The 11,601-nt window shown below is 54.7% G+C and overlaps 4 protein-coding genes across 4 annotated transcripts; 1 reads left to right on the forward strand and 3 right to left on the reverse strand.

The window, feature by feature from the left end:
* Nucleotides 1–260: 260 nt before the first annotated feature.
* Nucleotides 261–2,322, reverse strand: och1_2 (alpha-1,6-mannosyltransferase Och1). Its single transcript, XM_066122300.1, has 2 exons — nt 978–2,322; nt 261–909 (listed from the first exon to the last, which is right to left on the reverse strand). The coding sequence occupies exons 1-2, from the start codon at nt 1,999–2,001 to the stop codon at nt 854–856; spliced, it is 1,080 nt and encodes a 359-aa protein (XP_065972929.1). The 5' UTR covers nt 2,002–2,322; the 3' UTR covers nt 261–853.
* Nucleotides 2,323–6,757: 4,435 nt separating this feature from the next.
* J3458_020895 (uncharacterized protein) lies at nt 6,758–10,274 on the forward strand. Its single transcript, XM_007816629.2, has 3 exons — nt 6,758–7,934; nt 8,008–9,630; nt 9,695–10,274. Exons 1-3 carry the CDS (start codon nt 7,573–7,575, stop codon nt 9,849–9,851), a joined length of 2,142 nt encoding a protein of 713 aa, XP_007814820.2. The 5' UTR covers nt 6,758–7,572; the 3' UTR covers nt 9,852–10,274.
* On the reverse strand, nt 9,648–11,326 carry BNA6_2 (nicotinate-nucleotide diphosphorylase (carboxylating)). Its single transcript, XM_066122301.1, has 2 exons — nt 10,262–11,326; nt 9,648–10,180 (listed from the first exon to the last, which is right to left on the reverse strand). Exons 1-2 carry the CDS (start codon nt 11,067–11,069, stop codon nt 10,104–10,106), a joined length of 885 nt encoding a protein of 294 aa, XP_065972930.1. The 5' UTR covers nt 11,070–11,326; the 3' UTR covers nt 9,648–10,103.
* Nucleotides 11,327–11,423: 97 nt separating this feature from the next.
* On the reverse strand, nt 11,424–11,600 carry J3458_020897 (uncharacterized protein; the record flags this gene model as incomplete). The annotated part of the gene is made up of 1 exon (XM_066122302.1): nt 11,424–11,600. One exon carries the CDS (start codon nt 11,598–11,600, stop codon nt 11,424–11,426), a length of 177 nt encoding a protein of 58 aa, XP_065972931.1.
* Nucleotide 11,601: the final 1 nt, after the last annotated feature.

Consider the following 11,601-nt stretch of genomic DNA (forward strand, 5'->3'; position numbering starts at 1 on the left):
TCTCCCCGCAGCAGGAGAGAGGGCACATGTACGGAGTACAGTGGGAGGCAACAATGATTTGCCCACCCGGCGGCGTTGAGTAACACAAGGATGGGCAAACACATGTTGCCTGTAGCTGTAGTCTTTAAAGCCTCTGCGCTGCATGGTCATAATCGGTCCTATGCACTTGCACCGCGGCGACCCGAATGCTCACCCAAACCGCGGCTCAAAAAGAGCGAGTACTCTCATCACTCGCAAGACAAAGCCCCCATGTACGTTTTGAATCGTCAAGCAGACTCTCCGAGTCCATGCCATTCATCTACTCTAGCACAGGCAACAAAGTGGCCCACATCCCCGAACTCCGTTCTATTCTGAACCCAGCATGCATAAAACGACGCTGTAAAACAAGTAATTCCGTCTAAAAGTACCAAGGAAAAAAAAAAAAAAAAAGAAAACCCAAATACACAGCCTTCAGCGCCAACGAATTTTTTATATACATCTTGTTTCCCCTCCAAAACAAGAAATGCTCAAGTTCGAGTAAGATGCTTTGAAACCAGTAACTCCAAATTGTAAAGATGACGCCTTCTTTGTAGCAAAGAAAACGGATGGGAAAATAAGCTCCCTCGGCAAAATCCAGTTCCGCCATAGGCGAGTTCGCGTCGCCTCTAGGGAACCCCGATGTTGAATATATATGGATAAGAAGCGTAGGTCTGGTTTTGTAGGTTCAGGCCATCGTGCGTATAGTATACAGTGAGGCGATTTTAGGGGTATCGATAGGCGAGGGCGTATTCACGAAGGTACGTGTCTTTGCATCGTAGCGACTAGGAGGGTAAGTGAGGATGATGCTACTCGGGTTGCTGGTCTTTCCGGCTTTTCAAGAATCCTGGTTTTGTTCGCCAATGTGTCTTTCACTTTCGGGCTTCCAAGTGCCTACAGCCAAGTTAGGTCGAAGCCAATAAGCTAGGGGAAAAAAAAAACTCATGCACGTCGTTACATACCCTCGAAGTCATGCTTGACAAACGCCATTGGGTCGTCGTAATCCTTGGAGCCCATCTGCTCAACGCCAGGTGAAAAGCTGGTAATGGGCAACACAATCACGTCACCCACCCGCTTGCTCATTTCCATACCCGTGAAATTGTGCCAGTCAATTTTGCCCTGGCTCTTTTTCATGTCAAAAAAGCGGCCGTCGTTGAGGTAGTCCATAATTGTATCCGTCCACACCGCAGGGCCAGTCAAATCAACCACGTGCTTGCCCTGAAAGGAGGAAAGCTTGCCGTCCCGCTTCAAGGCCAGGGTGGAGTTGGTGATTCTGGTGATGATGTCTCGAAGCACCGGATGGCCGGGTTTGCTCTGAATGGTCCACTGGCAGAACTGAATTCGGCGACTGTACCACTCTGCCCAGTCTGGGCGATCAGGATCGGCCTCAATACCGACGACCAGGCCAATTGTCTCGCGAGGAATGTGCGAGGGGACCCATTCTATAGCGCTCTTGATGGCATAGGTGTCGATGTCGGAATAGATGCCGCCTCGCGCGAACAGAATCAGATAGCGGAAGAAGTCTGCCTTCAGAACAGGCAAGGGCAACGCACTGTAGGTCTCGAGGACTTCGGGAACGGCGGCGTAGAAGAGCTGAAGCAAGCTTTCAGCAACGCTGTCGGTTATGACTTCGTGTACGAATGTCGGGTGCTGGAGGGTCCAGGATGCCTCCTGCTCGCGGAAGGCGAAATCGCCGTCGGCCGGCGTTGTCTTCCATGTCTGCCAAATGTAGTTGGGGAACTTGGTCTCAATGTCGTAGGGGTACGCGTAGGCAAGCTTGTCGTACGTGGACATTCGCGACATGTCAATCATGGGCTTTTGCGGAACCGCTCGCGTTGAGTCGACGTGGGCATTATTGGGGGAAGCAGCGTGCGCGCGGGCGGTATCGCTGCTCGATTGTGCGGGCGAGCTATGTGAGCGTAGTGTGAGGAAAAAGATGAGAAATATGAGAACAGCCGCAGCCAGCGCGCGGCGTGAATTGGCCATGTTGTCGATTGATGGTGGCGTTGCAGGTGCTCGATTTCCCTCGTTTTCTCCTTCTTCTTTCGTCTATGAGCCAAGATTGTCTGTCGGGACAGGGGTCGACGGGTTGTTCCTCTGGTTTGGCAGAAAGGGGTAGTAGACCTTGTCCTGCGTGGGGAGCCAAGTGCGAGTCGAATCACAACCAACCAAAAACAAATTAAAATTGACGTCAATTCCCAGGCTATAAACCCGAGCGCGCTCGCAATGGCAAAAAGGAATTCCAAAGGGAAAAGGAGAGCTAGAGTACAAGGTGCATTGACAAGGCGGTTGTGGTTTGAATGGCGCCTTGCGCTCCTAGTGGGGGTTGAAGAAATGGGAATTCGGTTGATTGTTGTTGGCCGGTCTACTAGCAGCTGAGTGGAGCGTTTGGGCCGCAGCGCAAGTGGGCACCTGGGTTCTCTGAGCCCAGTTTTGTGGTCGAACTCTCAGGAATGAATTGATGAATTTCTTGACTGGCGAGCCGAAGGGTCACAGGTATCGAAAAAGTGGCACGGGCCCAAGCATCCGCGTCGTACTATCCGTATGCCGAGATGAAAGGGTCAACTGGTTGAACGACGGTGCACAGGATGACAGGACAGGTTGTTGAAACAATGCTGGTCTACCTGTCTCGGGAGAGGCTACCTGGCGAGATGTCGATGGTTAACGGCGCGGAGAGATGCAGGTTCGCAGCGCGGAGTAGTTCGTACATGACACAAGAGGACGCGCATGCAGACGCAGACGCAGAGGCCGATGCTGAAGCCAGCCTGCTTATGCCGGAGAGCCGGAAATTGATTTGAATTGGGGGCTCCGCCCCGTAGCGTGGGTTGAACGCGGATTGTGGCGTTGCAAGGTGACGACAGTGACGACACCGGCAATAGTTCTGGTTCTGCAGGTCTGAGATCGAGCCAACGGGTCCCGAGATGGCTGGCGCAGGTCAAATAGGTGATGCTTCACGGGCGTGCGCACAAGACCGTGGTACTTGAGGACAAATAGTGTGATGGGCAATGAATGGGTCTAATAAGTACGAAGGGATAGATGGGGCTGATGCATGGCCTCGTTCGGACGATTGGTTGTTGGCTCACGCAGGCGAGGAGGAGGAGGAAGGAGCAGGGGATGGTCGGCCTATTCATATCCAAGCTCGGAATATCTGGAAATCGGGTGGGCATTTTCAGATTCATGTCGACATATACTTGCTCCCTACTTATGCAGTGCAAATATTGCGATGTCCCAGCTGTGCGCCAGTGGCCGGTCAAACATGAACCGATCAAAGAAGCAGTTGAGCAGCATCGAGACCGTGGGGCACTGTGGTGGATACTGCTGGTCAATGGCATTAATTGATGCGCATGCACTAGAAGCAGCACCAGGGGTCAGCAGTACCGGAGCGATCCCGGCCAACCCGCCCAGCCTGCACATGTCAATGTACCCTGCTGGTGTGCACATGTGTACTTACGGAGTACATGTCAACTGGTATAATACTGCCGCACTACGGAGTAGCGCACCGGGATTTATACCAGCACTTGAGACCATTGACCAGACTCATCCAGTCTACATGTACCGAAGTACTCCGTGCTTGCCCATCAATTACCAGACCAGACACAAGCCCAGACTGGTCAATGCCGCAAAGTACGGAGTACTGCCAGCGCGCTTGTGAACCCACCACGTGCCAGCTGGTACACAACCTTGCCGCACCGTCCATCCATCCCCGGCGCCATGTGCCCGCTGTCCATCGTTCATCCAGCGTCTTGAACCACACCACGAGAATCAAGAGATTGTCTACAAGCATGTTTTTTTCTTAATTCTTTTTCTTTTGCTCCAGTCACTATGCTCAGCTACACAGAAGCTTCCTTATTGTGCAAATTCCGCCCCTCATCGCCTGTGAGACGCCCGAGCCCCCCAGTCGGCTCCATAGTAGCTTCTCGTTTAGCAAAAATCGTACGAACCTTTGTCGTCAACTACTCCGTACTTGAAGCCAAGCTCGCCCGCATGAGAAAGGCCGGGGCAAACTTGCCGGACTGGCCCATCTTCTGCGTGCGCCGTTTCAGACCCATGCGAAAGCTCGAGGTGGCTGAGAAAGAAAGAAAGGAAGGGAAAATGAAATAAAATGCACAGGTGTAATACGCAATGGAATATAGTTATGTATTGCACGGATGCGGCAGAGACAGGAATTTGTCGGCCGTAAGCATGACCTGTCTACACATGTGAAAAATACCCTGGATCAAATCATCATGGGAGGTCCGGGTTGCTTGATCGTCACGGCCCTGGGCCCTAATGCTAGAAATTCTCATCGCCGCCTCTCTGATCGAGCAGCTTTTGCTGGCGTTTATTTTGCGCATAACTGCAGAGTCGTGGCCCATTACCCCGTCCCAGAGTTTGAATACCTGTCATGACACGCTCCCCGAGGACAGACTGGCTTGGTCAATCTCATGTCTGGTGCATTGCATGACCCGACACGAAGCCTGTTTCTCCACTGCTAAGCCACCAGGCGAATCTCGAAACGGACGGCTGATATTAATGGAAACGTATGTCGTGTTCCTAGCCGACGCCGTGGGGGCTTCCGCTGCGGCAATTACGCCACCGCGGCATTTTGCTACTTGGTCAAGATGTGTCTGGTATCGCACCAGATATTATATACACATGGACCGGGGCGCAGTTCCGCCGTGGTTGCTTGCATGGCGCGTAGAATCGATGCCGTGCCAAGCATCTGCAGCCGTGACGGCGGTGCCGGTGCACCCATGATGCGCTGCCTGCTCCAGTCTGGTCGTTTCATGCTGAACAAGGGCGCCTTGTGCAGGGTTTCATGCTCTGCCATCACATCTCATGCTGGCAAGAGACCGTGCTCGCAAAATAAAGCTTCATTAGCCTATGCCAGGCAAATGGAACCCCGGAACTGCGCCATTTGACCTCGAGTGCTATTTTCTCGAATTGATAAGTCGTCAATCAATACCAGTTGACCCCACTTCTTATACAAACAGATCAAACTTGCAGTTAATCTCATACCCGTTGGCACCTAGAGCTTAGTCGCTAACGGGTAATTGATAATTAATCCAGCAACTCAACGTTCAAGTCAGAGATGAAGGAATAACGCTTTGAATCAATACATGTGTAGGTATGCAAGAGGGTGCCTACTGAATCGATAGCTAGTAATCGCAAAGATGTCAAATCTGGTATTGGTAGTTGAGTGGTGCAGTTGCGTATTTAAACTTCCAAAAAAAAAAAGAAAAAAAAAACCAGGCGTCACTGTCTCACATCGGAGTACTACCGAGTATTGACATCTGTAAAGGCTACATTCCCGAGTCGTCCGCGTATGCTCCGGCCCCCCACAGCAAGCGCAAGGAAATACTACCTGGCCGTGTTCGGATTGTCTGCTATTCATCAGACCATGATGGTAGCTCTCTCACGTGGTTTAGCCAAGCAGCGGTTTGATCGGCGGTATTCATCTCATCTATGCAGGACAATAGCTCCGTGTGCGGCTAGCGTACTTCAGTAAGCACATCATCATCTCCTCTGCCGAGTCCACATTGCGACGCAAAAGGTGTTTAACCATGTTCAAACACGACAAAGCACCTAGCCACCAATTGACCGCATGCGATACTATAACATACTGTAGCATCCTCAATACACTGCGGTACACCAACACAAAGTGCAGTCCACGGAAATGAAAATACTGCGCGTGATTCCAAATCATATTGCCGCGTAGCAAGGCACAGAAGTGTGTGCTATGACGATACACCAAGCCTCGGAAACAGATACCCGCAACACAACGTGCACCGGGTCTTGGCGATCGTGATGCGCGATTCCGAGCCGCAAAGATGGGATGATGCGAGGCGGGGAACGGATATTATTTGCGTTGTGCCTAATTCTTGCAGCTCCATGCCTGGTATTCTGCGCTCGATCCCGTTATTATTATCAAGGTGTTCGTGACCCGTAACCAATAATCCTCGTGCGGCTGGTTTGTTTCGCGGCTGACTGCTTTGGAATGCTTGTTGCGATGGGAACCGACCATGTGGCCGACCGCAATCGAGAAATCGTTTACAAACAGCGGATTGGCACGGCTTTAGCCTCGGCATGACACCAGACTCGTCGGTGACTATGTCTAGGCAAGATGACTGGAGGGGAAAGCCGTGGAAATGCGACAAGTAAACGAGCAAAGAAATCCCGTGATTGACTAGGCGGCTGCTTATTATGCATAAATCTCACTAGACGATCATTGGCTGGCGGCTTGCATTCAGCGCAACTTTAATAGCCTCAAGCTTGCTTTCTAATCTCAGCGTCGAGAAACCCCGCAGCCATATCCCAGATATTTGACCAAACCTCTTGAGTTGTCAAATTGTCCACTCAGAACCAGTATTCGGAGATGCAGCCGCGGGAACGTATTGGTAGAAGTGAGGCTTCATCCTCGTCTTCCCGGTAACCAGAAAGGCGTAGATAACATCCGTTTGTCCAGACTCGGTGAGTTGGTCGAATGCCTGTTGTCCGGCCGGCTGTGCATATCAGCCGACGACACTTGGCCGCCAGCCATGTGTATGTAACATCAATAGTCATGTTGCGCGCCACCTATCAGACCCAAACTGTCAATTGGACATGGTTGGACCATCAATGGTGCCTGATAACGGTCCGGCGCCGGACTCGAGTCGATCCCCGCGGCTAGCGGCGCTCCGGTACCCGCCACGGGTCGTCTAGTGCGGGGTCACAGGACACCTGGAGGACAACGGTGGCTTTGCATTGCTGCTTCTGGTAATTTTTTGAGAATTGGCTGTGTACTGTGCGTTTTTTGTGCTGTATCGACACGATACGGACGGCAGTGGAAATCACCTTGGCTGAATATTAATACCGCGATATCCGATACAGAGAGCACGTATCCACGGAGTACATGTCCATCAAAGCACACATAGGCTTCGTGCTTCAAGCTTCCAATAACCAAACGCAGCATTTCATTGTCACCAGCCAGAACCGTGAAGCGACGCCATCTAAGCCTAATCTGTGGCGTTTCCCAAAACAACCAGGAGAGTTACTCCGACGAGTCTCGGCTTGGTCATCCTCATCTCCAAATCGATACTTTTACGGTTCATGGTGTATGCCAATGCCCAAACTAGGTAAAGACCGAGCAACAACACCATCCAATAAACGCCGCTTGACCTTAAGCAGAGACAGCAGGTGATCCCGTGTGTTCCCAATTTGACCACTCAGACACCGCAGACTGGTCAAGCAGGAGCACGACAACTGGGCAGCCCATGTGTAATCGACGCGGAGCTGACGGCCGGCTGAAGCCGTATCTTGGCTGGAGAAAGCTTCCATCACGCGTATTGTCCAACTTGCCCGGCATGTATGTCTCTCGTTGGGGTCAAGTGCTTGAAATGCCCCACCCCGAGCTTACATGCCTGTACCAGCGCATGTCTGGTGCTTCTATTCTAACCGGGTCAGTGATCCTACATAAAGGTGTGCTTTTCCCCCGTACCACCACGTACCTGGGCTGCTACATTTCAGCTTGAGTTGTCCTCTGCTTACTTGGGATACCAACCTGCATCTGACCAACCATAACCAAGAATACAAACTGCCATGACGGTTCACCCCAACCCCGCCATGGCTGTCGGCCCCCATCCGCTGACACAGCTCTCTGCCGACGAGTTCACCGAGGCGCGAGACATCATTGTCAAGCAGTACGGCACCTCTCAGTCCCTGTACTTTAGACAGATTAATCTCGAGGAGCCGAGCAAGGAATGCCTCATTCCGTACCTTGAAGCTGAGCATGCGGGGAGTCTGACGGCCGATACGCCTCGGCCAGCGAGACAGGCTCATGTCGAGTATGACATTATCAAGGCGGATAGACATGAGCTTGTGAGGGCCGTGGTCGATTTGGATGCTGCAAAGGTGGTTAGCAGCGATACCGCGTCACCTAATTCGTACCCCTACTTTACCACGTGAGTAATATTTTCAGTTTACAGTCTATCGGCTTCGGCAGAAATTGAATCGCTGACATGAGCTTCCATGTAGTGATGAGTTTGCCCAGTTCTTTGACCACTGCATGGCGTCAGAAACGTTCAAGAAGGCCATGACCGAATTCGCTCTCCCCGACGGCTTTGAGCTCAGTATCGATCCGTGGCCATATGGCCCGTCAGACAAGGACGATGACCCCAGGCTAATGCAGGGTCTGGTGTTTGCCCACGACGCGAGGAAGAACCACCCCGATACCAACCACTATGGCTATCCCGTTCCCATCATCCCCGTCATGGACTGGGTCACCAAGAAGGTGATCCGAGTAGACAGACTGGCCACCGGCGGAAGTGACGACGGTCTGCATCCCGTCCCCCGCAGCGACAAGCCCAAGAAGCTGTTTGAGAATTCCAAACCGGCAGAATGGATCCCCGAGCTTCTCGAGCAGCCGATGCGGAGCGACTTGAAGCCCCTCAACGTCGTCCAGCCCGAGGGCGCGTCCTTCGCCGTCCAAGACGACGGCCTCGTCGAGTGGCAGAAATGGCGGTTCCGGCTGGGCTTCACGCCTCGCGAGGGCGCGGTCCTCCACGACGTCTGCTACCAGAACCGCCCGGTCTTCTACCGCCTCAGCTTCTCCGAGCTGACCGTCCCCTACGGCGACCCCCGGCCCCCGTTCCACCGCAAGCAGGCGTTTGACTTTGGCGACGGCGGCGTCGGCCGCATGGCCAACAACCTGACCCTTGGATGCGACTGCCTCGGCGCCATTCACTACGTCGACTCTCTGCTCAGCGGCCCCGACGGATCGCCCACGCCAGCAAAGTCGGTCGTCTGCCTGCACGAGCAGGACGGGGGCATCCTCTGGAAGCACACCAACTTCCGGACCAACAACGCCGTCGTGGCGCGGGCCCGGGAGTTGGTCGTGCAGTTCGTCTGCACCCTCGCCAACTACGAGTACATCTTCGCCTTCAAGCTCGACCTGGCGGGGGGCGTCACCCTCGAGACGCGCGCCACCGGCATGGTCAGCATCGTGGCCATCGACGAGGGCAAGGCCAGCGACTACGGCAGCGTGGTGGCCCCCGGCATCCTGGCCCAGAACCACCAGCACATCTTTGCCGCCCGGATCGACCCGGCCATCGACTCGTACCGCGGCAGCCGGGTCGTCGTCGAGGAGAGCCACGGCGTCGGGAAGAACCCCGAGACCAACCCCTACGGCAACCTGTACGAGGTCAGGCGCCAAGTCGTCGACAGGCCGACGCATGTCGACGCGGAGCCGCGCCTGAACCGGACCGTGAAGCTGGAGAACCCCAACAAGAAGAATGCCATTTCGGGCAAGAACCTGGCCTACAAGCTCGTCGCGCCCGCTACCCAGATGATGCTGGCGGACGAGGAGAGCGTCCACTGCCAGCGTGCTCAGTTTGCGCGGCACAACGCCTGGGTCACCGGTTACCGGGATGGCGAGTTCTGGGTCGCGGGCGAGTTTACCAACCAGAGCCGCAAGGAGGCCGGAGGTGTCGGCGACATGGTTCGCCGGGGGGACTGGTTCACGGAGGAAGGGAAACCAAGCGGCGCCAATGGGTCCAATGGCACGAATGGACACGGCGGCCACGGGCAAAAGAGCTCGCCTGTGGTTTGGCCCGTGTATGGCTTCACGCATAACCCCAGGGTGGAGGACTGGCCTGTGATGTAAGTCGTTTTTTTTTCCCACGACATCGGTTGTTGCTCACACGCGCTCTCTAACAACAAACAGGCCCATGGAGATGTACCAGATTCATCTCCGCCCCACGGACTTTTTCGAGGCAAACCCTGCCCTTGATGTTCCATCCAAGAAGAATGAGTCGAGTGTGCTTGTCCCGTGTTGCGGGACCAACCGTGTCGCAAACGGCAACGGGAGTGCTTCGGCGTAGAAGGATCCAGGGGCTTCATTACTAGCGGGGAAAGTAAGAGCTGGCCTCGCTCAAAGTGTGAAGGGTTCAAAGTTTAGTAAGGAATGGCACATAGATCATGAACAGGGCATTTTACGCCGGGTACCGAGATGCTGGTCAAGCACACGTAACAGACAAGACTGCACAGCCGCTAGGATTTACAAGTATACATTTGGTTTGAATAGTTCAACAGAGTGACGATACCCCCCATCTACAGTCCCCTGGAGCAGGTGCTCAGTGCTCAATCTTGAGGGAGAAGTCGACGTGCGGAACACCTTGGTGGATGGCGCTGGTTGAAATAATGTCCACGTCTGGACGGTCAGCATGGCTCATCAACCCAACATGACGAACATAGACAAGAGGCAGAAACAAACGCAACACGTAAAACTCACCATTGCAAACATACGCCTCCACATTGTCGCCCGTCAAGCCCCCCGAAACCTCCAACAGGAAGCTCCTCCCCGCCCAGCGCTCCTTCAAGGCCCTCGCCGCGACCCGGACCCCGTCGCCGGTGAAGTTGTCCAGCATGACGACGTCGGCGCCCGCGGCAATGGCCTCGTCGGCCTCCTGCTCGCTCTGCACCTCGACCTCGACCTTGACGCTGAAGCCGCCGACGGCCCTGGCGGCCTTGACGGCGTCGGTGATGCTGCCCCTGCTCCAGACGTGGTTGTCCTTGAGCATAATCATGGCGCTCAGGTCCATCCGATGGCTGTCGGCGCCGCCCACCAGCATGCCGTACTTCTCGACGAGCCTGAACCCGGGGGTCGTCTTGCGCGTGCCGGCCAGGACGCCCGTGTACCCGGCCCCGCGGACCAGCGACACCACGCGGTGCGACTGGGTGGCGATGCCGGAGCAGCGGGCGAGCGTGTTGAGGGCCACGCGCTCCCCGAGCAGGATGCCTCGCACGGGGCCGGTCACGGTGGCGACCTTGATCTTGCCGTCTGGCGAGGACGACGGGTCGAGAGACGCGCCCTCGGCGTGGTGCCACTCGACGCTGCAGCCCGTCTGGGCGAATACCTCGGTGAAGAAGGGGACGCCGGCGAGGATGCCGGCCGACTTGGCGAGGAGCGTTGCGCGCCGGGGCGTCTCTCCGACGACGAAGCCCGCGTAGTCGAAGGAGGGGGTGTCTTCGGCCAACCAGGCGGTTATTTGGGTTTTATAGGACGGCGGGAGAAGGTGTGCTTTGTTGTTGGTGGCCATGATGGTGAGGGGGATGGGGGGAATGGAGCTGCGAATTTGGCTGAGAGGATGAGTTAAGTGAGAGGGCGTGAGATTGAGGCGAGAGTGGCAAGTAAAGATGCGCGTATCGCCAGGGAATGGGGAGTTCGCTGACGGAGTAAGATATTTGACGGTTGTGGATGCAGTTTCGGGTGGTGGTGGTGGTGAGGTTAGAGCCGGCGTTCGGAGAAGTGTGGGGCTCCTTCCGAGTTGCCATCAAAACCCGCATTCATTCACAACTCAAAAATGCCTTCATCAATTCATACATGACAGCAAGAATGAAGCATTTTCATTCATACGCCACGCTCATTAAGATCCCTAGCCCTCTTCCACCAACTAGTACACATATCTGAACTGCGGAATCTCCTTGTCCGTCATATCAGTCAAGTTCACCATGACGCCATGCCGCGCCTCGTCAAACGCGGCAACCTCCTCGGCGCTGACCACCCTATCTCGCCGGCTATTCTCCCACATGAGATGGAACCGAATGACCCAGCACAAGGCGAAGCCCATC

Source organism: Metarhizium acridum (genome assembly GCF_019434415.1).
Source record: "Metarhizium acridum strain ARSEF 324 chromosome Unknown scaffold_574, whole genome shotgun sequence".
Classification (NCBI taxonomy): domain Eukaryota; kingdom Fungi; phylum Ascomycota; class Sordariomycetes; order Hypocreales; family Clavicipitaceae; genus Metarhizium; species Metarhizium acridum.